Source organism: Canis lupus, chromosome 4 (genome assembly GCF_011100685.1).
Source record: "Canis lupus familiaris isolate Mischka breed German Shepherd chromosome 4, alternate assembly UU_Cfam_GSD_1.0, whole genome shotgun sequence".
Classification (NCBI taxonomy): domain Eukaryota; kingdom Metazoa; phylum Chordata; class Mammalia; order Carnivora; family Canidae; genus Canis; species Canis lupus.
The window spans coordinates 12,639,543-12,666,232 of record NC_049225.1 but is presented as its reverse complement, the minus strand read 5'-3'; the positions used below and the strand labels follow the sequence as shown (position 1 = coordinate 12,666,232).

The following is a 26,690-nucleotide window of genomic DNA, read 5'->3' as shown; positions in this document are numbered from 1 at the left end:
CATGATGAAAGTCCTGTGTCACTGGACTGAATTTTCCATTGGCAAAAGTTGTCTTACTGCTCTGTAAACTCAACATAACGCTGTCAGATTTGAGGATTGTCTGATACCAGGATAGTGTAAGCATGGAAAATCTACTTCTGTCTGAGTCGGCAGAGCTGATGTGTATGCTTTGGCTCTAAATATAGAGGTTGTGGAATTAGGCAGGCAAGTGATGCAGGGGCAGCTCTGATAAAGAACTCAAGGGGGAATTAATCCTAATCATAATTGATCATAGTCCTAATGCCATTTTTTCCAGCTTTTTGCCCTTCAGTGTCAATGAGAAATCCTCAGTGATGCAGAAAAGTTGGGATTTTTCATTGTTTTAGTATGTATTTATTTTTAGAAAAGTCAAGATTTTTTTTTTTTAAGATTTTATTTATTTTATTCATGATAGACACACAGAGAGAGAGAAAGAGCGAGGCAGAGACACAGGCAGAGGGAGGAGCAGGCTCCATGCAGGGAGTCTGACGTGGGACTCCAGGATTACGCCCTGGGCGGAAGGCAGGCGCTTAAACCGCTGAGCCACCTGGCCTCCCCAAAAGTCAAGATTTTTGAAACTGAAAAATCAAGACAGGAAGCCCCATTCTTTCTAAGGCTAAAGATTAAATGGACTCCTATGGCAATGCCAGCCCGTGTAATGAAACCCCCACGTCTGAGCTGCTGAGCTGGGGTCTCCTGTGTTGATGGCTTCATGGAAATTAGTTAGTAAGCATTGATACAGCAGTGGTGCCACAGGAAGCCTTGGTTCACTGAATCTGGCAGCAAATTGATAGCTTGTAGCTCTACCAATGGTGCCACAAAGAACCTGGGATTCAAGTATGTTTACAGCCTGTTTCTCCTGCTCCTTTACCTGTGTTGGCATTGTCTCAGACTCTCTAAGCCACCCGCTCCCTGCTCTGCTGCTCCCAGGAATTATTGGCTTACAAACCGCAGCATAATTTACCCCAAATCCTACTTTTTCCTCAAGATCCATGTACTTGCTGGTTGGATAGGACCCAGCTCTTTCAGCCATCACAGTGACTGATCGCACTCCCATCTTAGTGGTATCACTTTGCCAGAATCACACCATGTCCCAGGCCGGTGTTCTCTCAGCCCTAAAATGAAAGCCTGGGCTTCAGTGGCTCTTTTGCTGCTCCAGGCTCTACAGATCTGTGCCTTGCTGAGCTCAGAGGTTTACTCAGAGTTCTGAAAGCTGCTCCAGAGTTTCTCCTCCTTGTTACAGGTAGGAGGTGTCTGAGGCTGCAAAAAGCATTTGTGCCATTAGTGTGCTCCTAGCTTCACTGCACAGCATGCTTCTGACTTGTTCTGAGTCCTGGCATCGTCCCCACCACTGTCCCCACCTCTATGCAGGGAAATATTGCCAAGCTGTATTTTCATTTGACCATTTGATCTTGGCATATTCACTGTTAGGAAGGTCTGCTTTGGTTGCCTTATAAGACTACAGTTTATATGTAGTAGTGGTCTCATCTTACTGTATATGCAGAGATTTTTCTTTTTAAAGATTTATTTATTTATCTTAGAAAACAGGGAAGGGGCAGAGGGAGAGAGAGGGAGAAGCAGACTCCCTGCTGAGCAAGGAGCCTGATGTGGGGCATGATCCCAGGACCCTGAGATTGTGACCTGAGTGGAAATCAAGAGCCAGCCACTTAACTGAGCCACCCAGGCACCCCATACAGGGATCTTTGGTCAGTGGGGAGCTTGCCTCTATGACCTGCTGAGAAAGTCAAAATAGCTGTGCAATCAAAAATAATTTGTTGACTCAGTGATTGAAAAGGTGAGTTGCTATTATAAGAGACAGCATAGGGGCAGTACCATAGCCTTTCTTTCTTAAAAAAAAAAAAAAAAAGAAAAAAATTCTGTTAAAATTATTTAATATCTCAGACATGCAGAGAAGTATCAAGAATGACGTAACACATTCCCTCTGCATGTTGCTGTGAAATTTATTGTACTTTGTCCCTTTTGCCAGCCCTCTTTTTCTTCATATCTCTTTCACTCTCTACCAAAGTATGTAATTTATTTCATTTACTGTCTTGAACCCCACTAAAATGTATCATAAGGGTAGAAAATTCTGACCTGGTTCCCTGCTACACCCCTATTTAGCCAGTGGCTGGCATTGTTCACAGTATTTGTGTATTGCCCAATATTGATTGATTTAATGAAGTTTCCCATTTCTGCTGCTCTTCATGAAGTAGAGTGCATTTTGGGGCTTACTTTACAACTGCATACTCCCCCCTGCCCCATCAAACCTTCCTTTTCCCTACCTCCTCAGGGGTAATTAGTATTGTGCATCCATTAATCAATATGTAGAATTGTCTTCAGGTATTGAGTTATTTATATAAATGGTAATATAAGCTTTCTGGTTTAACACGAACTCCATGCAGGCCTGGGGTCAGGGCACAAACCCAGAAAAGTCCTGGTATGAGTGGTAAGCCGAGTTCCCCCAAACACTCTTTAAGGAAGACTTTGCATGTGCCTTGAATAAATGCTGAAACAAGCAATGTGATTCATGTACCAGACAGCAATTAAGCTTTAACATCAAAGAATGAACCTGTCTCGGTTTTCTCAATTAAAGTTTAAGAACTAGATGCACTTAATGTGTCTGCCAGGAAATTGGCCATTTCTTTGCAGTTTTCTTCAGTAAGGGGGTCCTAACAGTCCAATCAAAAAAATCTCATTAACAAAGTTTAAATGGCTTGCTATTCTCAGTAAAACTTTTTTCCTTCCTTTAGTTGAGACGAGAGAAGATCGACCTTGAAAATACTTTGGAACAAGAACAAGAAGCACTAGTTAATCGTCTCTGGAAAAGGATGGACAAACTTGAAGCTGAGAAGCGGTTTGTTTAGTCTTCCTGTTCAGTGTGGGGGCGCATGCACTTCTGGGGTTTTTCTCTGGGTGTGGCTGATGAATAAGAAAGGGGTGTTTTAATTCCTTGGGTAATTTGCCAAACCAAAAAAAAAAAAGTGGAAAGCTTTTGACCTCTTCTCATTTTGGTCACCTCTTTATATTTCTCTCTTAGAGTCCCAGTAAAATTTCCTTTCATTTGGGGTGAAAGCTATGGGGAAATTAGTCAAGGTGCTGTTGTTCACCTTTAAAATGTTCGGGAAAGATAACTGCAACTTAACTTTTTACCTTACTGAACTGGCTTCCCCAGTCTTCTCACATGCTTAGATGTGTACCGTGTACAGTTAATATGACACATCTCTAAAAATGTACTTCATTGAGAAGGCTGAGATTTTAATAGGAAAATCTGTTAACTTTAAAACTTACTGTAAATAGCTGTCCATAGTTAAGGTTAGGAATCGTGCTAAATATATGTACATGGATGTGAAATGTCATTCAACAGCAAACATTTCTGGAACCTAATTTTTAAGTACTGCATATATTGGGGATGATGAAGCAGGACTTGAAGAATGTGGGATTCTGTATGTAGGATGTGTGTGTGTGGGTGTAGAAAGGGAATTTTTAAAAACGTTCATTAATCTACTTCACTAGGATCTTTTGTTTGCTAACCAGAGTCCTTTCGCCATCAGTATTTGGTTTGGATGAACATCCGTAAGTTATTTTGAGTTCATCTCTAAATTTGCAAAATATAGTCATATCACAGGCTTTAAGAAAAGTGAAAATTAGAGCTTTATCTCTAGGGAAATATTCAAGCTGTATGTAGTTGAGTCGGGTATGTTTTGCATTATGTAGTGGTACTAATAAATTGAATTATGAAAAGTTATTTAATAAAGGCAGGGACCATTACAATATTTAACAACCAATTTTCTCAACAAAGGCAGGCTTGAAGGTAATTCACAACTTGCATTTGTGCAGACTTAAAGGTAAAGAGTTAAAAGCCAAACCAAACCAAGACCCTAGCGGCTTATAAAAAGAGACATAGAGGTCCATAGCCAGTTTGTCTTCCTTTGCAGAACACAGCTGGAGGTTTTATATGTGTAAGTATCAAAGTATTGTGGTAAATGATATGAAATAATCATTCAGTCGGTGAAAAGTTGTTGAATATTCACATTCCTTATGCTCCAAACTAAAAATAATTGGCAGAGAAGTGGGACCACCAATTAACTAACCCAGTGATTATGATTTTGTTTTGTCCTCTTTTTACCTGTGCTGTGGCCATAAGCAAAGGGCCTTCAGCCTGGTTTGCCGTGCCTTCAGGATTGTTTTTTTCAGGAGGGAATTTTAGAAGTGGAGTCTATATGGTGTCACCTTCCAAGGGGGGATCCTGGTACATAATTTGGAAGTTTTTTTTTTTTAAAGATTTTTATTTATTTATTCCTAGAGGCAGAGAGAGAGAGAGAGAGAGAGAGAGAGAGGTAGAGACACAGGCAGAGGGAGAAGCAGGCTCCATGCAGGGAGCCCGACGTGGGACTCGATCCCGGGCCTCCAGGATCACACCCCAGGCTGCAGGCAGCGCTAAACCGCTGCGCCACAGGCGTTGCCCTAATTTGGAAGTTTGACCAGAAAATGTCGAGAGTGAAATTTCTTAAGTATCTGTTCCCTCAAACAAGGTAGCGAGCATTTAGTCAGCAGATAATTCTGAGCGCCTACTGTATGCCAGGCATAGTAATCGGAAGCAAATGTTGGGAGACTTTTCCACTAATGCTTAATTACCAGTGGTCATTTAAAAGAAAAAGAAGAGGGTGGATCCTTCAGCTTTGCCCTCTGCCCTAGACCTGGATACCAGGAAAGGGAGACCAGAAGTACGTATAAAATAGGCAGAGTCTGAATTCGACAGCCCCATGAATTCCGGTGATTCACAGGAGCTTGCTATTAAAACAAACTCTCCTGCTAGTATGTGGTTTTGTCTTCTAAGGCAAACTGTGTTTCATTGTTGGAATTTTTCTTTCCACGGAAGAATCCTGCAGGAGAAGTTAGACCAGCCGGTCTCTGCTCCTCCGTCGCCTAGAGACATCTCCATGGAGATAGACTCTCCAGAAAACATGATGCGCCACATCAGGTTCTTAAAGAATGAAGTGGAGAGGCTGAAGAAGCAGCTGAGAGCCGCTCAGCTACAGCGTATGTAGCCTCTGGTTTCACTGGTCTTCTGTGTACAGAATTAATCTGTTTACCAAGCGCAGGGTTTACTAGTATTTACCATTGAACTTGCGTAAATCAGATCCATACTGTACTTCATTACCAGTACATATGTATAGGCATCTTTCTATCATCCTGGAATCAATTATTTTTGAAAGTATTATATAGTAGTGTCGACAAGCAAATAGTTTAGAATACTTCTAGAAAAGCAAATAATTTCAGGAGGGTTCAGAATCGGGTACTATATTCTCCCTGTGTTTATCTCTAAGATTGTAGGAACAAATGTGCTTTCAGGGAATTAAGGCAGAGAATAGAGTGTTTATCGTTCTTACTACTAAATTTTAGCATCAGCTGACATTTGTTCATCACACTTGAAGAAGAAATGCTTTTAAAATGTATGCTTATTGTTTGGGTAAATGTCAAGATGTTGAGTTGGGAATCAAAAGAACTAGATTTCTGAACGCTTGATTAGGTCACTGTGCATTTACTTGGGTTTTTCCTGTTCCTGCTTTCAGGCTGCTCAGATGCATTTGAATAGATAGTGCAGGGGAAGAGGGGTTCTCCCTCTCACCCCTGACCCCCAACCACCCATTTTTCACAGTTACACGTTTTTTAAAAATCTATTCTCCCAGGTACACGTATGTGTCTATGTAAACTTATTTTATACAAAAAGCAGGAGAATGAACACACTCTTCTGTATTTTTCTGTTTTTACTTTCTATATCTTGTCAGTTTTTCCTTACCAATACATACAGAGAGCTGTCTGATTCCCTTTTTAAAAGCTGCTTAGTATTAGGTTGAATGGATACCTCTTACCCACAGTTTCACTTTCAACAGTGTCAGTTACCTGTGGTCACCTGCAGTGGGAGACTGGTGATCCTCCTGACCTACCGTCAGAGGGTCAGTAGTGATGATATGTCACCAACGACTGTGCCGTTCCCCTCACTTCATCTCCTTACATAGGCATTTTATCATGTCATCTCATCACAAGGAGGGTGAGTACAGCACAGTAAGATGTTTTGAGAATGTTGGGGAGGAATAATTTCCTTTGCCCTTCAAGGACCTTCTGGCCAGACTAAGAAACAAATCGACATGAGACAGATTAACAGGAGAAAACCAAATTTAATAGCATATGTACAGAGAATCCACACAGACGTGGAAATTGCAAGGACAGCCAGGCACCAGAAAGCTTATATGAGCAAGGGAAAAAGGTAGGGGTCTGAGGATACAAAGGGAGATGGACCTTAGCGGGAAGGTGAGAAGAAATGTTTGGAAAACAAAGGTTGTCCTATTACGTAGATAAGTCTTCTAGATAAAGAGGAGTCTCTGTCATAGCTCTCTTCCTGATATGGGCAGGCAGTTGAAGGGGAGGTAAAGAGCGCTTTCTGAATCTGCTGGGTGTGGAAAGCTTTTACCTCAAAATACTGTTCATGCCAAAGTGGCTCATCTTGGAGTGGCCTACCCTGGGCCCCTGCAAGGGAGACAGGGACCACTTAATAGAACTTTATTACACTATATTGTTATAATTGTTCTCTTTTAATATTACTTTGTTAACCACTTACTGTGCCTAATTTAGAAATTAAACTGAATCATAGGGTGTATATTTAGGAAAAAACCAGTATATACAGTGTTTGGGGTCATCCTCAGTGTCAGGCATCCACCAAGGATCTTAGAACGTATCGCCCGTCAGTGCTGTATACCAGAATTTATTTAACTAGTCCCATACCAGTGGACCCGTTTTGGTTGTGATGCAACCACAATAAACTACAATAAACATCTTTGTCCCCACATGTGACACCTGAGGAAGAACATCTTCAGGATAAACTCCAGAAGTGGATTTGTGGAGTCAAGTGCATTTAAAATTTCAATGATTTTTACCTTTATGTTTTCCTCTCTAAAGTATATTGCAAGTTCTAGTCCAGTAGTACATCTGGGATGGTGACTCAAGATCATCCTGGGAACCTGAACCTATAAGAAATAGTGTTAGTTTCCTGTTGTTGTGGTAACAAATGACCACACACTTAGTCGCTTAAAGTAAGACAAGTGTATTAAAGTACAGTTCTGGAGGTCTGAGGTCCACAATAGGTCTCCTTGGGCTAACATCAAGGTGTCAGCATGGCTGGTTTCTTGTAGAAGGCTCTAAGAGAGGCTCTGTTTCCTGGTTTTGTCCAGCTTTTAGAGGCTGCCTACCCATTTTGGCTCATAGTCCCTTCCCTGCTTTGGCAGCACTCCTGCCTGCATCAATGGGTGCATCGTTCCACTCTGACCCCCTACTTCCTTCCTACAAGACCCTGTGATTATATTTGCAAGTCACATAATCCAAGGTAAATTCCCATTCCATGGTCCTTAACTACTTCACATCTGGAAAGTCCTTTGGCCACGTAAGGAAACTTCATCACAGGCCTCAGAGATTAGGATGTGGACATCTTCGGGGGCCCATTATTCTCTCAAACCTGAAACAGGATTCTGGGCTTACTCTGGGAGTAATGGTTCTCCTTTTTTTATATATATTTTATTTTTTTAATGCAAGGGCTTCTGATGTGTACCTCAGGTTGAGGGCCGTCACATACATGTTATGAAAACAAATCAGTGAGTTCTCAAATACTAGATAATGTTAGGATATTTTTTGAGTTTTTGGTGTGCGGGACAGATAGGTCTTTAAGTGCCTTTCAGAGCTGTTGGTTCACGTATTACTTTGTATACTTTTCTTGTGCCTTAGATACAGTTGTTAGAAGAAATGGAGGGAGAATTTTTTATTCTAGTTACTCTTGTCCTGTGGCACTGTTTGGTCTTGGGAGAGACTGCAGATGTGAACAGAAGCATCCATAAGTGCCATTTTGTGAGGGCAGAGAAGGCTGACTAGCAGAAGGGACATGTGGTGCCCAGCTGGCTCACTACAGGTCTGCACTGGTTTAGAGGATGAGTTAGTGACTTTGCTTCCTCCTCCCGAGTCAGGTAGCCTGCCCCCCCAGGCTGCTGTTGGGTGCTTGGCTCCTCACCCTCCAGGTCTGTCTGAATCAGCACTCGAACCTGTTTCCCAATAGTTCTCACCTTGGGTTAAATGTAAGAATCACTCAGGGACTTTCCAGTATACGGATGAAAAGGCCTCATCCTTAGGATTCTGGTTTGGGCTGGGTTCTGGGCATCAGCATTTTCTAACCGTATGCTTAAAAGAATGTAAAATCATTCAGATCATATGAGACCCTCCTGTTTGGAGTCTGTCCAGAAGTCCCCCTCTGTCGATGTGGTTTTTGACTGAGATGGCTGGGGGAAGCATCAGCTGTGGCCCTAAGTCTTAGAGAGCTCTGTGTAAGAGAGGGTGATAGGGTGACCCTTTCTTACATCATAAGTCACAGTCACATCAGGTGACTGATGAGAGTAAATCCAGTCTTGAAATCAAGTGTGGGGATGTGCCAGCAGAGGGCACCCAAGGAATACCGCGGTGTCAGCCATCTGTGGCTGGTCTGTCACACCCAGAGGTGTTGGGCCTGGTGCCTTCTCTGTCCTCTAGCTTCTGGGTTAATTGTCCAGATGCCAGGCAAGTCCTCCAGTCATCACTCCTGCTGACTGATGTTCTTGTGTATAGATTATTGTTTAAGGAGTCCCCTGCTGATTTCCCCAGATGCTAAAGGACTGCATCTCAAAGACAGTGTTTTCTCTTAAATGATTGTTCTGGAAGCCTCATGAATCCTCAATTCTCTGAAGCTTTCCTATTTATAGAAAAGAAAGGCAGCTTGCTCCAACAGCCGCCCCTCTTGTTCTAGAAACAATAATACTCCAAGGGGCCAATCTAGTGCTTCCTGTTGAGCTAGTGAAAAATTCTGCAGGTTTGCATATTTGGGGTGAAATAATTTAAATCGCTTATATTAAAAGTGTACTTTGTAAATATTTTCCCAGCATGCCTTCAATTAAAGAGATTTTTGCATCTGGATTAGACAGCAGGGTTTCTGGTTATATTAAAACAACTGAGGGATTTAGTGTTTAGTGCACATAATAGTGTTTAATAACTTAGTGTTTTTGGTATTTTTATTTGAATTTCTAAAATAAGGATGTTCAAGAAGCTTTTATATATTCTATAATGATGCTGTCTGGGAAATCATTGAATATTTATCATCAGAAATCATTATTTGCTAAAACATCAGACCTTCATAAAAAGGTCTTAAAACAAACTAATTGGATGGATTAGGAGTTGAAATAAGGTCACTTTGTGGGAAAGAATGGGTCAGTGTGGAATTCCACTCCTTCCTTCATTCTTAAATTTGGAGTGGGCTAATAATATGGAGCAGTAACCTGTAGGACTCCCCCTTAGATATGATCATGACCACTCACACTTTGTAGCTGTTTTTCAGAAAAGAGAAGTACATGGAGATTTTACTTTTCCCAAGTTCATTGGCTGAGAGAGCGGAAAAAGGAAGGAAGCAAGAAGATGGGCAGATACTGAATTTTATATTAGTATTATTTTGGTGACAACATATTCTGTCAGAAGTAAACCAGCAAAGGGGTTGGAGAGGGCCATGTTTTATTGTTCATTGGAGTGGTGCCAGAAGGTACCCCGCAATCCTGCACAGAGTAACATCAGAAAGGCAGAGATTGCGAAAGCTCTAGGGAACTCAGTGCAAGGAGATCCTAGAGCCTCATGAAATTGTCAGTCCCACATTTCAGATTCCTGAAGAGAGAATCTGATGGGCTCAGCCAGCTCCAGTGTTGAGCTCTGAGGCTGTTTGGCTCTGGCCTAGGAAACCAGTACTTGTAGCAGAAGCCTCGTTATACGGGGCAGCCCCTGAAGAACAGTATTTGTCATCAGCAAGACTCCATCCCTGGAGCCCAGCTGCATAGGGGTCTTCACCTGCCATCTTGACTCAGAGAGGCTGTGCGCGAGGCAGAAATAGAGTCTTATAGACACACCAAAAGTTAGACTTGACCTATGCATCTGAAGTTGTTTACTGTGTCAGTTTTTATTTTCATAAACAGATTCTAACTTTCCGAGTGTGTTGTAGTGCACCGGTGCACAGGTATGACAGCCCCCTTTGTGCCTAGAGCTGAGGGCAGCAGGATTGGTCCCTCCTTGAGGGACACCCCGGGGCTAATCATTCACCGCAGCTGGGCTCCCACCTCTCTGCTCTAGCAGCATAGAGAGCTCTGGTGGCTGCTAAGTCCTGACTTTGCTATGGCTCCACCATTCATTTCCTCCTCCACATATGGCACTTCAGAAGGCACGTCAGTGGGAGTGAAGATAGCTAACCTCGCAAAGCTGCTTTCTATATGTTTTTCTAAATGCAAATTGTTGGTAAACTTTGGTACATGGGGTAAACTTTAAATCCAGATCTCCTCGTGCGTGGGAGAACGACCACATTCTTTGTGGCATAGGAGCCAGACTGCTATCTTCTTAGTTCACATTGGAGTATGACTCCATGAAACATGGTTTAATGGAGGATTCTGGCCTTTCAGATTCTGAGAAAATGGCACAGTATCTGGAGGAGGAACGTCACATGCGGGAGGAGAACCTGCGGCTGCAGAGGAAGCTGCAGAGAGAGATGGAGAGAAGGGAAGCACTCTGTCGACAGCTGTCCGAGAGCGAGTCCAGCCTGGAAATGGATGACGAAAGGTGTGTGCATGTCTTATGAGCCTTGTGAGAAAACCAAATCAGACCAGGCTCCAAGAGTTCTCCCCTCACATCTGGCTCGATGTGGAAGGAGATGGCTCCTACGCTTGCTTGTGGTGATGACAACCACCACCACATCAGAGTAGATACTGAGCATGGGGAATATGGAAGATTGACCATTTTCCGTAAACACAAAAGACCAAGAATAAATTGCCTTTCTAAAATTACTTGGTCAAGAGAGAAATGGAGGGTTATGTATAGAGAGACAGAGTTTGCAGAGTTGTTGAGTTTCTCTTGTCCTGCACTGTGTCTATTCAAAGTATGGGAGCATCTTAAGTTTTAGATGTGGATGAGCAAGCTCCACGTGGGTCTGGGTTGGAAGGATCATCAGGTGGAGGGTGCTGAAAGGCAGAGGTCTTATCTTAACAACTTGGAAACTGCTGAGCCTTATTGCAGCTACTTTAAAAAAATAAAACCAGTGCAGTGCCTTTAACTGCTGAAGCGTCTACGACTAACCCTCTCATTATCCCACCGAGAAATGGGCTGAAATGAGAGTCATCTGTGGTTAATAAGTAGAGGCAATGGCCCCAGCATTTCTCTCTTATCCAGTTGTCCAGAATCCACCCATTCCCACACCACCAGCCCCCACGACACCCCCGCTTGGGAGTGAGGTGATTGTCAGGATAAGCGACAGCAACAAATCCAACTTAAAAAAATTGCAATCAACAGAGAAACCCAGCATTTGGGAAATTGGGCTTTCTTTGAACCAGATCATTTCTGCAAGGAAATTCTGTGTTCTGGATCAGGGTTGCCCTGGCCTTATGTGTTGGTATCTTAGTGTGAGGGGTCAGACTGAGCTCCCTTAGGCATCTCCTCCAACAGGATTGGGCAGTCAGTGTCGGAGACCAGGATCTCCTAATGATCATGATGAATCATGTTGACTGTCAACACCAGAACACTTCATAATCACTTCCTTTCTCTTTCCGTGACTGGATAGATCCAGAGGGTTGTTAACAAAGCTTTTGATCAATTTCCTGTGTTCAGTGGTATTATCATTTTAAGAAAAATCTGAGGTTTTCTATAACGGAGGTCTATATTTTTATAATAAAAAAACTTATAATGGCTTATAATTAAAATGTCTGTATATATGCTTCCTCATTTGAAAAAAATAAATATTTTTTCTCAGAAGTTTATATCATAAACTTTTTTTTAAGCCTTGAATTTCACTGATTTCTTTCCAACAGTGTTCCCCTCTCACTAAAATCCTTGTCCTCTGAAAGCCATTTGACTAAAACCATCAGCTAGAATACTAAACTATTTTATATACTATCTTAAGACATAGAGCAGATCTTGTATTAACACCACATGGTGCCCTGTACCTGATTTTGAGTGCGGCACACTCTGAGGGGCAGCATCTTTCCACCATGGTGAAAATACTGAAGCTACTTTAGGCTTCCAGATAATTTTTTTTTTTTCCAGAAAACTGGTATTTACTCCAGATGTTTGCCTTACCTTTTCATAGGTCACATTATCCCAGCTAGAATACAGTGGCTTAATAAAGACTCCTCTCCCTGTTATAAATGATGATGTCACATTGGGGAGAAAGAAAATAGTTGGAAACTTAAGGTGTCTACAGGTGTGTTTATTCCTTAAAGACCAAGAGGCAGTTTTGCTGCCTGTTGGACGTAGGTTACAATAAATGCAACTTGGTGCCACCTTGGCAGGCTGCCCTCAAAGGCGGGCAGAGTTAGGAATGGGGCTCTAGTTGAGAGATGCATGTCAGATTTGGGAGCCCAGTTTTCTTTGAGTCAAATGAACTAGTGCGGAAATGGCCGTGTTAACGTTCTTGTCGTGAACCGATTGGCAGTCAGGGCTGAGATCTTCCCCGGGATAAAGAGGCCTGCACATGTGGCCGAAGGTTAGCTTGTTGGGAAGTCTCTCAAGCAGAAATTTCTCCTTGTCAGCATTCTGTGCTTGTTCACATAGTGAAGGCTGACATTCCTGATGATCAGGCCTGAGTATTCTCAGGTCCAATGTGACTTCCACATCTGGGATGAAGTCCGAGCCGGCATGGTGTGGCCAGGTGGACTACAGTAGGTGCACAGTGCTCAGTCTTTGCTACATTCCAGTATGTGGCTGTTTATTAAGCAAGGCTTACCTTGTAAATGATTGATATCCACTTCACAGGAATACCATTACCTTTAAGCTTTAAATATTCAATTCACAGGAATACCTGTTAACTTTAAGCATTAATTTGATGACATAAATCTTGCAGGGCTTGCTTGAGTTTGAGTTTCAATAACAATTTAAATGTAGTCATCAAAACATGGATGTGCCAATAATCCTTGGGACAGTGGAGGTAGATTTCTACATAGCTATTATTATCTGATGAAGAAAAGCCCAGTCCTCTCTGTTGAATGGCACAGCTGTTAGTAGGCCTCCACCTGGAGCTACAGTGTTCCATATTTCCCTTCCCTGTACCCCTAGGGAGAGGGGTGTTTACTAAGCAGTGGAGCCTTGTGACACCTGCTTTATACATGTCTCTTAGCCATAGCATCACTCTCTCAATACCCAGTTTGACCTCAAGATAGGAACCCCAAACATTGTCTCTTAGGAGTTCTCTTAAGAACTACTGAAATGCATGCAATTCACAGGGCGCCTGGGTGGCTCAGTCAGTTAAGCATCTGTCTTCAGTTGGTGATTTCAAAGGATTGAACCCTGCATGGGCTCCCTTCTCAGCGGGGAGTCTGCTTCTACAACTCTGCCCCTCCTCCTGCTTATGCTTGTGAACACCCTCTCTCTTGCTCTTGCTCTCAAATTTATAAAATCTTAAAAAAAAAAATAATGCATGCAGTTCTGATACTTTCCCCCCCCCTCCTTTAGGTATTTTAACGAGATGTCTGCACAAGGATTAAGACCTCGCACTGTGTCCAGCCCGATCCCTTACACACCTTCGCCAAGTTCAAGCAGGCCTATATCACCCGGTGAGTACACGTTCTCAGCTACTTCTGTGGATGATTTCTGGTATGTTTCATAGGCATCCCCAAATATGCTCCCCTCTAGCATATAAAAATCTTGTAAACAGAGGGAGAACAGTCATGTGTTTTTCAGAAACATGAAAAACAAATCACTATCAAGACAGAGTTTTAGCCTGAAATTTTTAAGCATAAATGTTATAGGGCCAGCTGGTGTTTTTTCATTTTTTTGTTGTTGTTGAAAAGGAATTTTAATCCAAAAATCCTTTTTTAAAAGACTGTCTTTGATTTTTAAGTGCCAGTGGATTGACAGAGCCTTGCATAGATGTCTAAGATGGAGCATAGCACACCTCCTGGGGCTTCTATTATTTTATTTTACATACATTATATCTCATTTCTACTCTCAGAATAATTAATATAGGCATCATTTTCCCATGTTAAAATTGAAGCAGTGATTTAAAAGTTCAGTGGCTGTTGGTCACAGGTCCAGGAGGTGGCAAGGCGGGGCAGGTCTTGCTTCCCAAATCCTTTGTCCTTTGGAGCACTAACTGCCTCCTGAGATTACTGGTGGCTGGGGAGCCGACTGGTGAGCCGACTGGTGGGTGAGCTGACTGATGGTGAGCTGGTCAGCCAGCCGGTGAGCTGGTCAGCCAGCTGGTAAGCTGGACTAGTGAGCAGACTGGAGAGCTGCCTGGTGAATAGGACTGGTGAGCTAACCGGGTAGCCGACTGGTGGTTGAGCCAACTGGTCAGTGAACTGACTAGTGAGCCAACTGGTGAGCTGACCCATGTAGTGGGACTGGGCCCCAACAGGCAGGCCCTGCATGAAGAAACTGGCCTTGCTTTTGGCTTTGCTTCTGCATCTGGGCTTTGCTCCTCAAAAGCCTTTCCCTCAAAGGCGTGCTTGTCTTCATCTGACCCCAAAAACCAGCCCCCTAGGCCTCCCTCCCGGTCTCTGGCTCAGAACCAGCACAGCGTGGGGCTCTCAGGCCAGGAGGGCAAGTCAATGATCCAGCAAGGATGAAAGAGGAAGCAGGGGGCCAGGGACCTGCCAGGGGAGTGGAGGGAGGGAAGAAAAGGTAGGCAGCCAAGGGATCGCATCTTGTGACTAAAGGGACAAGTCTGAGTTTCTTGTGCTTGCTGGTAAACAGATTTTAAACAGAGCTGGGGAGAAAGTATGTGTGTGGGGGAGTGGAGTTTCACAGCACAATAAAGTGAGCGCCTGCTTAGAAGGATGGCGGCAGGAAGAGGCTTTGTGGGTTTGGAAAGTAAAACAGCTGTGTGTTAGGGGTTCTATGACTTTGTGTGTTGTGACAATTGTGACAATGGACAACAGGGAATGCCCTTCAGGTGGACTTTCAGGTGGATGAGGGGAAAGGCCGCAGTAATGCACATTCCGCACATGCTGAGGTTAGATCCTGCCCAGTGCTCTGCTGCTGGGACCTTCCTTTCTTTTTATTTTCAAGAGGAGAAATCAAAAGAACATCCGGCACAAAGCATAGCAACTTTTGTCCAGTTCAGGCAGGGTAAAGAGGAGTTGTTCACAAACCAAAGGACTTCGTGTCATGGAGCAGTGCGTGACCATCTCCCCTTGTTCTTTCCCAAAGGATGTTCTGGAATCTGTTTCTCCTGTTCCCTGGTGGCCTTTAAATCTCTCCAAAAGCTCCCTCTTTCTTGCTGCCTCTCCATTTTCCCCAAACAGTACTTCAGTTTCATTACCACGATAAAGTCCTTCTTTGCCTTCTAACTTATTGACATAAAAGGAAGGCATGCTTCAGGAAGGAGCAATATGGAAGATAGTTTTTATAGTTGATGGTGATGCTGATTCATATTTAGTATAATTTAGCCTTCTGTTTGATTTATTTAAACCTAAAGAAATCCTTAGAGGCATGTATTTTCCAATTCATTAAGTGTAATGTTGTGGACTTTGAATAAAGCAAAAGCAAAAATCAGACCTTAGTTGGGAATATCAACTTCTGTTGTAATAGATACTCAATCGGAAGATCTTACTCTGTGTACATAATTTTGACTTTCACTGCAACTGTCTCTGTATGGGGGACTTTCCTGTAGAGATGAGCCATTTACTTTTCCCTTGGACAAAGTAATAAGTAACACCTAGATTTTTTTTTTCTTTCAGCCAGCCTAAGTGAGAAGAACCTTTTTGTGTCTTATTTTAAAGTTGTGTAATATCATTAAAGTAGATTTTATCTCATATTTGGCCAGAGAATTACTCCTTATCTAGTCCCTTGCAGTTCTATACATAGTATATCAGCAAAACCTGAATTTTCAAGTTTGCCTTTCAATTTAGTTTTTATTGGAAGAAGTTGTGGTTCTTGGTATTAAGAATATCTAATCACTTTCTTAGTGGAATTATGTTGTGTGTGTGTGTGCTTTTATTTCCATTTTAAGTATGGTGAGTGCTTATTTATTCCCTTACCATTTCTGATTAACATTGGCAGTCTTGTATTTCATCAAGTTGTTGAAATACTTCCTCTTTCAGTTTGAAAGTTCTATTTCCTAGAACTTTTGAAGGATCCTTTTCTTAATAATGTATCGACATGGGGCACCTGCATGGCTGGGTGGTTGAACGTCTGCCTTTGGCTCAGGTTGTGATCACGGGGTCCTCGGGGATCTTTAAAAAAATCTTAAAAAAATGTATTGACTTACATATGCAGATCATATTTGGGGAGAATATTACTTATCAGCAATAAGGTTGCTGATTTCAGGTCCGTTATTTTAGGCAGCCTAACAACAAGACACTCCCAATTAGCATATTTTGATGTGCCTAAATCATAGATGGGGTATAACAAAGTTTGAAAAAGTGTTCACACCCCACTACCCCACTAGCAACAAGCATACCCACTGCCCAGATCTGGGTGTTTTCTTTTTCTTTTTTTTTTTTTTTTTTTTTTAAGATTTTATTTATTTATTCAATGAGACACACAGAGAGAGGCAGAGACATAGGCAAAGGGAGAAGCAGGCTCCCTGGGGGGACCCTGATGCAGAACTCAATCCCCAGACCCTGAGATCACAATCTGAGCCAAAGGCAGATGGTCAACTGCTACACCACCCAGGTGTCCCCAGATCTGGGTTTTTAATTCCATTCTCCAGTGAAAAGAGCTGTGAACTCCTTGGAGAAATGGATGTTGGAGGGTTTGGAGCAGGGAACCTACAGGACGAACCCAGAAAATCTAGTAATACTACAAAGGAAGGAGGTGCTCAAAAAACAGCAAGATGAAGGTATGTGAAAGAGACACAGGAGCCCACCGAAAGTGCTCCCAAAAGCCAAAGCTGAAACAATCTGAGCAGCGAAAGAAAAAATGTGTTAGGTTATAACCCAAACATAAAATAAATATCCATGAATTTATACTAATATAAATAAATGACTGAGTAAATAAACAAGGGAGGAGAAACCGATCTCTCCTATGAAAGAATTCCAAATAATTTATGTAGCTGCTCTGCTCTCAAGGAAGTGGAAATAACTCTTTACTCTTTAAATGTAGGAGGACATAGTGTCTTCCTTCCAAAGAATAAGTGTGGAAAAGGGGGGCGGGGGAAGTAACGTTACAGTGGAGAAACTTGACGAACGTGGCCTCAGCCAGGCCATCAGGGTCTGCGTTGACAGTGGTGAGCCGTATCTTACCCTACATACAACGAAAATGGCACTTCACATCTGTAGACTTCTCCCAAAAAACCCATAACCCTAGTCTAACCACGTGGAAAACAACAGACAGATCCCAGTTGAGGGATAGTCTGTCTGCAGAATATCTGATCAATACACCCCTAATGGGACAAGCTCTTCAAAAACAACGAAAATTGAGGAACTGCCGCAGCCAAGAGGCACCTCAGGAGACCTGACAGTTAAATACTAAACTGGCATCCTATGTGGGATCCTGGAACAAAAAAGAGACATTAGGTAAAACTTCAGGAAATCCAGACAAGTTGGAACCTGAGTTAATAATAATGTGTCAGTATCAGTTTATTAGTTGTGACAAGTGTGTTATACTAGCATAAGATGTTAATAATAGGGGATTCTGAGTGTGGCCATCCTGGAACTCTCTGTATTACTTTTGCCACTTTTCTGTAAACCTTAAGTATTCCAAAATTAAAAGTTTATTTTTAAAGAAAGCCACAGAAGTAGAGATCTCACCAAGTCATAGTAGATAAAGGGAGCAGAGAAAAGCCCTCCTGTCTGATCCTGATACAGCTGCGATATTTAGAAGTCAAATACAGGAGGAAAACCTGGTGAACAAGATTGGGAAGTGGCTCTCAGGGGAGTGGAAGGAAAATTGGAATATGATCTCATACAAAGCCTTTCACCAAGAAGAGGGTGGTCAGCTTTGTCACACGGCCTCCAGGGTCAAGTACAGTGAAGAGTGGAGAATGGTTGCAGCTGGCAGCATGGAAACACCGCTGACTTTGCAAGAGCAGTCTTGATGGAGTGATGGGGATGGAAACAGATAAGGGAGATTTCAAGAGGAAATTGTGTCTATATTTGACTTTTTTGTGAAGACAGTGGTCTTAAGTGTAACTTACATAATTATCATAAAATCATAATCTAAAATAATCTTAAAAGGAAGCAAAGGTATCTGCCTTTAGTTTGGTTCTACATTTTTTTTTTTCATTACCAAAAAGATACTAAAGAAAATCTGGGGACAGTCAGAAGGGGATAGGCAGAAATAAAGTCATCCTGAATCTTTCTCTCCAGAAGTGGTGTTAAAATGTTAGTGTTTTCAGGGGCACCTTGGTGGCTGAATGGTTGAGCTTCTTTGGCTCAGGTCATGATCCCAGGGTCCTGTGATTGAGTCCTGTATCAGACTCCACAGGGAGCCTGCTTCTCCCTCTGCCTATGTCTCTGCCTCTCTCTGTGTCTCTCATGAATAAAATCTTAATAATAATAAAAAAAAAAAGGTTACTGTTTTCCGAGGTCTCCCCCCACCCCAGTGTTCCTTTAGATAGTTGGGTTCATACAGATGATACACATTTGTACTTACTTCATTTTGCCTTGAGCTTGTGGACGGTGAAATAAGTCTCATTATTTTTATTGTAGTTAATACATTATACGAGAGCAAGAGAAATTTATTGTAGCAATAGCTTTGAAAAGCCATAGTATTTGATTTATTAATAGACTGGTGTTTGGGTTTGGCATTTTCAACCTAGGTATTTTTGGATTCTCATCGTGTATTGTATTTGTGCGCCAGAAGGTCTGGTGCATGATGATAACTTAAGGGAAAACAAAAAGCACTAAGACAGAGTCTGTGGCCTCTTAAGAGCTCATCATCAACAACAAGGCTTGGGGAAGTGTAGGAGAGAAATACAAGAAGCAAAACTCTTTGCAAGAAACTTTTTTAAAATTTATTCATGAGAGACACAGAGAGAGGCAGAGACACAGGGAGAAGCAGGCTTCATGCAGGGAGCCCAATGTGGGACTCGATCCTGGGACTCCAGGATCACACCCTGGGCCAAAGGGAGGCACTCAACTGCTGAGCCACCCAGGCGTCCCATCTTTATAAGAAACTTTACAAGGCCAAGCATAATGAATCTTATGCAGAAGGTGAAGTAGCTGAACTGTTGGACATCCACTCCTTGGAGGGTTATATGCTGTATGATTTCATTTATAGGACTCTCTCAAAGTGACAATATTACAATGAGAGAATAGATCAGTCATTGCTGGGGCATAGGATGAGTGGAAAGGTGTGATTAGTGAAAGGACTGACACAAGGGAGTTTCTTTGTGGTGACAGACCAGTTGTGATGACTGTTAACTTGAGTCTATACATGTGATAAAATGACTTTGAGCTGTATACACATGTGGACACAGGAAGAGTGCAGTGCAGTAAACCCTGATGAAGTCCAATGCAAGTCTGGGTCATCGTCACTAGGAGGCGACCTGTGTCAGTTCCTGGGGTTGACACTGTGCTGTGCTTATGGAAAAGCTTGTTGGTGGAGGCTGCCTGCAGCGTCCAGTAGAACTCTGTCATGTGTTTGCAGCTTCATGTGAGTGGTAAACGGTTTCAGAATAAAAGGTTATAATTGTAAAAAATCGAAATAGTTTTAAGAAGAGATTCGAAGAAGAGAGAGCTATGCATAGAGCACTTTTGAGATTGGCCTTAAAGGAACTTCATGAGCTGAAGCTTAATGAGGCCATCGGTGGCCAGGCACTCTCCCAGCACTTTGTGACAGTTACTCATTTCATCCCCACAGCAACCTTGTGAGGCCACTACAGTAATCTCATTTTACAGTTGACGGATCTGAAGTCCCCTGTCACTCAGTGCCAAGTGGCAGAACTAGAGTTGGAGCTAATGCGGCATTCAGCTCTAGGGGCTAGTCTGTCTGCCTTCAAAGGCTGGTCGAGGGTCCTTATGGCCAGGGAAGAAGGTAGAGAGAAGCCCAGGACATGCTGGGAACTGAGCAGTGGAGGTCAGAGTGAGAGTGATAAGGTCACTGTGGTTTGTACACTGGCCGCCCTGGGGCCCTGCTTCCATAGGTTCTGATTTCATCTGGTTTGGGCCTGAGTGAGGGCTTTGATACTCTATTGAGAATTGCTGACCCACAACATTAAGAGATAGCTTGGAGCCAAGGGCAGATGCCTTTATAAGAATCTTTGGATAAGGATCTACTTTCATAGCCTTTCTCTTAAATTTCATCACTTTCATAAGAAACAGAATTAGGGTTGTATTCCTCAGAACTATTTAAATAAAACCTCTTCTTTCCTCCTCCAGCTGAACGAAGTCCTTGTGGTAAAAATAAACATGGCCACTTAGTTTCCAAAGACTTTACTCCAGACCTCCATTTTGTAAATGTGAACCCCAGATCCACAATTGGAATGGAAACGTGCCAAATAGAAAGCATTAATTGACAGTCAAATCAAGAAATAAAATAAACCCTTGACTTTTGATGTTGAGGACACAAATTCTGGGACAAGACAACTAAAGGTAGGCTTGGAGGCTGCAAGTCTCAGCCATGGAAGCCAAAAGAAAATAACAGCTTCTTATTTTTATTGTATTCAGAAAAGAGTTCAAGTGGAGTTCATGTTGCTTGGCATCTAATAGCTGATCTTCAATTCAAAGTGGTTGAAAATTGCACTCATTTCAGCAGAACATACACTAAAATTGGAATAATACCAAGATTAGCATGGCCCCTGTACAAGGATGACATGCAAATTCATGAAGCATTCCATATTTTTTTAACCAAAGCAAATTTGAAAAAGGAAAGCAAAGCTGGTGGTACCAAATTCTAGACTCAAGTTATAAAGATGTAGTAATCAAAACAATATGGTACTGGCACAGAAATAGACTCATTGATCAATGGAACAGATGAGAAAACCTAGAAGTAAATCCACAATGGTCAATTAATCTTCAACAAAGCAGGAAAGAATATCCAATGGGAAAAAGACAGTCTCTTCAACAGATGGTGCTGGGAAAACAGGACAGCAACATGAAAAAGAATGCAACTAGACCACTTTCTTACACTGTACACAAAAACAAATTCAAAATGGATTAAAGACCTAAAAGTGAAACCTGATACCATAAAAATTGTAGATGAGAGCACAGATAGTATCTCTGACATAGGCCATAGCAACTAATTTCTAGATAGATGTCCTGAGGCAAGGGAAACGAAAGCAAAAATAAACTTTTGGGACTTCATCAAAATAAGTTTCTACACAGTGAACAACAGAGTTGAGAGGCAAACCTCTGGAATAGGGGAAGATATTGGTAAATGACATATCTGATAAAGGTGTAGTATCCAAAATACATATATAAAAAAACAAGTAGTCCAATTAAAAAATGGGCAAAAGACATGAACAGATGTTTCTCCAAAGAAGACCTACAAATTGCCAACAGACACGTGAAAAGATGCTCAACATTACTCATCATCAGGGATACAAATCAATTGTGAATCAAAACTACAATGAGGTATCACCTCACATCTGTCGGAAAGGCTAAAATCAATAACATAAGAAACAACAGGGGTTCGGGAAGGCTGCAGACAAAAGGAACTCTTTTGCACTATTGGTGGGCATGTAAACTGCTGTACCCACTGTGGAAAGCAATATGGAAGTTACTCAAGAAGTTAAAAGTAGAACTACCCTAAGATCCAGTAATCATACTACTAGGTATTTACCAAAAAACAAACAAACAAACAAACAAAAACAAACAAAAAAAACACTAATTCAAAGTGATACATGCACTCCTATGTGCAGCCTTATTTACAATAGCCAACATAGGGAAGCAGCCCAAGTGTCCATTGATTGATGAATGGATAAAGCAGATGGGTATAGATAGATATGTATAATAGAATATTATTCAGCCATAAAAAATGAAATCTTGCCATCTGCAATGACATAGATGGAACTAGAGAATATAGTACTAAGGGAAATAAGTCAGGGAAAGACAAATACTAAGTGATTTCATTCATGTGGAATTTAAAAAACAAAACAGATGAGCAAAGGAAATAAGGAGAGAGAAGAAACAGAAAGACTTAACTACAGAGAATGAACTGATGGTTACCAGAGGGGAGGTGGGAGGAGGATGGAGGAAATAGGTAGGTGATGGGATTGAGGAGGGCACTTGCTATGATGAGCATGGGGTATTGTGTATAAGCGTTGAATCTGTTACATCTGAAACTAATATAACACTGTATGTTAACTGTGTGGTAATTAAAACCACAACAATAAAACCAGAGTGATTGAAAATACATAGTTCTATCCAAACTCCTCAACTTGCTCCTGTGTTTTCATTTTCATTCCATTCATTCACATGGAACTTCTCTGTGATAGATGCCCTGGTAGATGCTGGGAACTCAAAGATATAAAGATCACTGTTATTTATTCAGTGATAAATAAGCTTCGCTCCATACCACTGGACCAGCAGCATGTAACTTGCAAAGACCAGGGCAGCTTAGCTTGAACATTTAGGACTGTTTGAAAAATACAACTATTTGAAGCCCAACCCAGACCTATCTAATAGAAAGGAAAGTCTGGGCTTGAGTATTTTAAAAACACTTTGGAGGTGATTCTTTGGTCCTAGATGAAGACCGTGTAGATCATTACAGTAGGCTTGGGGTTGTTTCTTCCTTAAATACCAGTTTCTTTTTGGAAACAGTGGCATATATAGAGCTTCTGTTTTCTTCGTTGAGTAACCAGAAGTTGCAAAATTATCAGTAGTGATTTTTGTTTGCCTTTATGACAGGTATACACACACAAAATACAGTGGTTTTGTCTCATTATTGTTAGTGTCTCTTTTGACACTTGTCTTGCATCTGATGTTGATCCCTTTGCTCTAATTTTTTCTACATGACTCATTTCTTCTCATGTCTTTTTATTACTCTGTATCTCAGTTGGACTCCTGGAAAGGTCTGATTTTGTTTTGTTTTGTTTTTTAATAGGTGGAAAGCTCCTCTTTTTAAATATTATATATTTATTCGTGAGAGACACAGAGCATGAGAAAGAGAGGCAGAGAAACAGGGAGAGGGAGAAGCAGGCTCCCCACAGGGAGCCTGATGTGGGACTCGATCCTGGGTCTCCAGGATCACAACCCAGGCTGAAGGCAGCGCTAAACCACTGAGCCACCCGGGCTGCCCTGATTTTGTTTTTTTAATTGGGATAAGAACATTTGACATAAGATCTACCCTCTTAACAAAACGTTAACTCCAACTTAGAGGCACAATGTTGTACAGAAGATCTCTAGAACCTACTCTTGTATAATTGAAACTTTATGCCCGTCAAACAGTAATTCTCCGCATTTCTTCCTACCCCTAACTCTTAGCAACTACCACTGCGTTCTCTGTTCCTATGAGTTGACTTATATGCCTCCTAATTGTATCATGCAATATTTGCCCTTCTGTGACTGGCTTAGATCAACATGATGTCCTCTATGTTCTCCTTAAAAATAATTTTTAATGGCTGAATAATATTCCCTTGTGTGTATATACCATGTTTTCTTTACTACTTTGTTGATGGACATTCAGGTGGAGTTTGTGTGCATAGTTTCAGAGGTAGAATTTAGTGATTCATCAGTTGCATGCAACACCCAGTGCTTATTACTTCAAGTGCTCTTCTTAATGCCCATCCAGTTACCAGTTACCCAATCCCCCCCCTCTTCCCTCCAGCAACCCCCAGTTTCCCATAGTTAAGTAAGAGTCTCTTATGGTTTGTCTCCTTCTGTTTTTGTCTTATTTTATTTTTCCTTCCCTTCCCCTATATTCACCTGCTTTGTTTCTTAAATTTCACATGAGTGAAATCATATGGTATTTGTCTTTCTCTGACAGAGAAATTATTTTGCTTAGCATAATACCCTCTAGTTCCATCCATGTTATTACAAATGGCAAGATTTCATTCTTTTTGATGGCCGAGTAGTATTCCATTGTGTATATAGATATACCATATCTTCTTTCTCCACTTATCTGTTCATGGGCATCTGGGCTCTTTCCACAGTTTGGCTATTATAGACATTGCTGCTATAAATATTGTGGTGCAGTTGCCCCTTTGGATCACTATGTTTGTATCCCTTGGATAAATAACCTGCTAGTGCAATTGCTGGGTCATAGGGTAGCTCTATTTTTATTTTTTTGAGGAATCTCCACACTGTTTTCCAGAGTAGCTGTACCAGTTTGTAATTCCTGCCAACAGTGTAAGAGGGTTCCCCTTTCTCTCCATCCTCACCAACATCTGTTGTTTCCTGAGTTAATTTTAGCCATTCTGACTGATGTAAGGTGGTATCTCATTGTAGTTTTGATTTGTATTTCCTGATGCCCAGTGATGGAAGCATTTTTTCATGTATCTGTTGGCCATTTGTATGCCTTCTTTTGAGAAATGTCCGTTCATGTCTTCTGCCCATTTCTTGATTGGATTTTTTTTGTTTTTTGGATGTTGAGTTTGATGTAGGTGGTTTATACATCTTGACTCTTGTGGATAATGTTGCATGATGTTGAGCATCTTTTCATATGCCTGTTGCCTATTTCTGTGTCTTTGGAGAGATGTCTGTTCAAGTCCTTTGCCCATTTTTTAATTGGGTTATTTGTTATTGAACTGTAGGAGTTCCTTATATATTTTGAATACTAATCCCTTATCTGATACATGGTTTTTAAATATTTCCTCATATTCCATAGTTTGCTTTTCTGTTATTTCCTTTGCTGTGGAAGCTTTTGAGTTTGATATAGTCCCACTTGTCTATTTTCTGCTTTTGTGGTTGTGCTTTTGGTGTCACATCTGAGACATCTTATTGCTAAGATCAATATCATGAAACCTTCCCTCTGTGTTTTCTTCTAGGAGTTTATAGTTGTAGGTCTTATGTCTGAGTCCTTTATTCCAATCATTTTGAATTGATTTTTGTGAATGGTATAAGGTAAGGGTCCAGTTGCATTCCTTTGCATGTGGATATCCAGTTTTCTCAGTACCATTTATTGAAGAGGCTACCCTTTCCCCATTATGTATTCTTGGCACCTTTCGATTGTTTATGTGTGGACCTATTTCTGGGCTCTCTGTTCTATTCTAGGACTTGACTTTTATATCCCCTTTTACCCAGCAGGATTTGATGAGCCCACCACACTTTTCATGTGTGTTCATTTTTTTTGGTGACTGAAAACTTTTGCATTTTAAATTCTTCTCGGTGGTTGAAGACACTAGATAATGGAATCTGAAATAATACTTGTTGTTATATTTCAGGTCTATCATATGCAAGTCACACAGTTGGCTTCACGCCACCGACTTCACTGACAAGAGCCGGAATGTCTTACTACAATTCCCCGGGTCTTCATGTGCAGCATATGGGAGCCTCCCATGGTATCACAGTAAGTATCCACAGGGGAGGAAGCCACACTGACTCCTGATGGTGGTAGCAACGGCTTCTTTTTAGGGGAGAACAGGGGTGATGCTGTTAGACATTTACTTTTTTTCTCCCTCCCACCATCAGTTCACCTTCAATCTATAGAGACTTCCCAGCAGTTTGATACCAAATTCTGGTGTTGAAACTAAAATCCTTCCCAGGAGACAAAACTTCAGCTTCACTTTCTGTGAAAAATTATCCTTTGTGAAATGTAATTTGAACTCTGGCCAAGGCCGTAATTAAACTCTGGCCAGCTCTTTGCTATAACGAGTCATTGCTGGTTGCCACAATGTCTAAAATATTTATTGTTGGCATCTTCACAGTTCACTGATCTTCAGTATTCTTCTTGAAATTAGCCTTATTTCTGGTTTCACTCAGAATTTTCTCTCCTGGAATCAGAAGGAGTCTTAAATGCTTTTTGTTCAGACTTCACTCGGGAGTTTTTCCTTGAGAGCTGCTTATTAAGTTGAACTAATAGAACAGTTGAAAACGTAGCACACAGGAGTTTGAGAATAGTGAAGAAGGGAGGGTACTGGTTCCAATAAGGAAACCTTCAAAAGAAGACTCTTAGCCTACAAAAGCAGTAAGGTATTTCTGAAGCTGTTTTTATTGGTTTGTTGGGAAACATCTGGTTGAGCTGCAGCTTTTGGGATATTGATAACTGAGTAGGGCAATGGAAGCAACTCGGTGACATACAAGGGACAGAGGAGATCCAGTTGGGGGATGTGGCGCTGTTTTTGATTCTAGGACTGTCCCGTGGAAGGGCCCGAGTCCAGTAATTTGGTCAGTGCAAGTTTCATAGTCACTTCGTGTGGCTTTTTCACGGGTGTCGGTGCAGACCCCAAGGTGTTTACGTCCCCACTTGAGGGAGCGGGAGGGGCAGGCCAGGAACTCGCTAGCCTCTGGGCTCTGTGGCCCCCCATCCCCCTTCACCAGCCCCCACTGTTCAGGCGGTTAAAAAGGAGCGGTCCGCCCCGGACTGACCTGCCCTTCTGTCCCCTCTGCAGAGGCCTTCACCGCGGAGAAGCAACAGTCCTGACAAATTCAAACGGCCCACGCCGCCTCCGTCTCCCAACACACAGAGCCCCGTGCAGCCGCCGCCGCCGCCGCCGCCGCCCCCCATGCAGCCTGCGGCCCCCCCCGCGGCCGGCGCGCCGCCCGCCCCCTCGCCGCAGCCGGCGCACCCCCCCTCCCAGCCTTAATGCATGTGCTTCG

The 26,690-nt window shown here is 42.0% G+C and overlaps 1 protein-coding gene, 1 long non-coding RNA gene and 1 other non-coding gene across 6 annotated transcripts in view; 2 read left to right on the top strand and 1 right to left on the bottom strand.

Moving 5' to 3' along the window:
* Positions 1 to 26,690, top strand: part of CCDC6 (coiled-coil domain containing 6) — a 111,757-nt gene that overhangs the window by 80,970 nt on the left and 4,097 nt on the right. The window contains exons 4-9 of one of the 3 annotated variants that reach the window (XM_038533989.1): positions 2,769 to 2,872; positions 4,898 to 5,058; positions 10,524 to 10,680; positions 13,561 to 13,661; positions 25,316 to 25,440; positions 26,483 to 26,677. In XM_038533989.1, coding sequence (XP_038389917.1) covers positions 2,769 to 2,872; positions 4,898 to 5,058; positions 10,524 to 10,680; positions 13,561 to 13,661; positions 25,316 to 25,440; positions 26,483 to 26,677 — 843 coding nt within the window. Of the gene's footprint in view, positions 1 to 2,768; positions 2,873 to 4,897; positions 5,059 to 10,523; positions 10,681 to 13,560; positions 13,662 to 20,372; positions 20,629 to 25,315; positions 25,441 to 26,482; positions 26,678 to 26,690 lie in introns of those variants that run through there. The other 2 variants (XM_038533990.1, XM_038533991.1) reach the window with 2 other exon arrangements.
* Positions 6,178 to 26,560, bottom strand: LOC111095450. 2 transcript variants are annotated; one of them, XR_005357849.1, is made up of 3 exons: positions 26,460 to 26,560; positions 6,954 to 7,043; positions 6,178 to 6,546 (listed from the first exon to the last, which is right to left on the bottom strand). It is a non-coding gene; the product is annotated as an uncharacterized LOC111095450 (long non-coding RNA). The 2 variants fall into 2 exon arrangements; XR_005357850.1 differs by lacking the exon at positions 26,460 to 26,560 and adding an exon at positions 8,127 to 8,373.
* Positions 20,733 to 20,836, top strand: LOC119871674. The gene has a single exon (XR_005358740.1). It is a non-coding gene; the product is annotated as a U6 spliceosomal RNA (small nuclear RNA).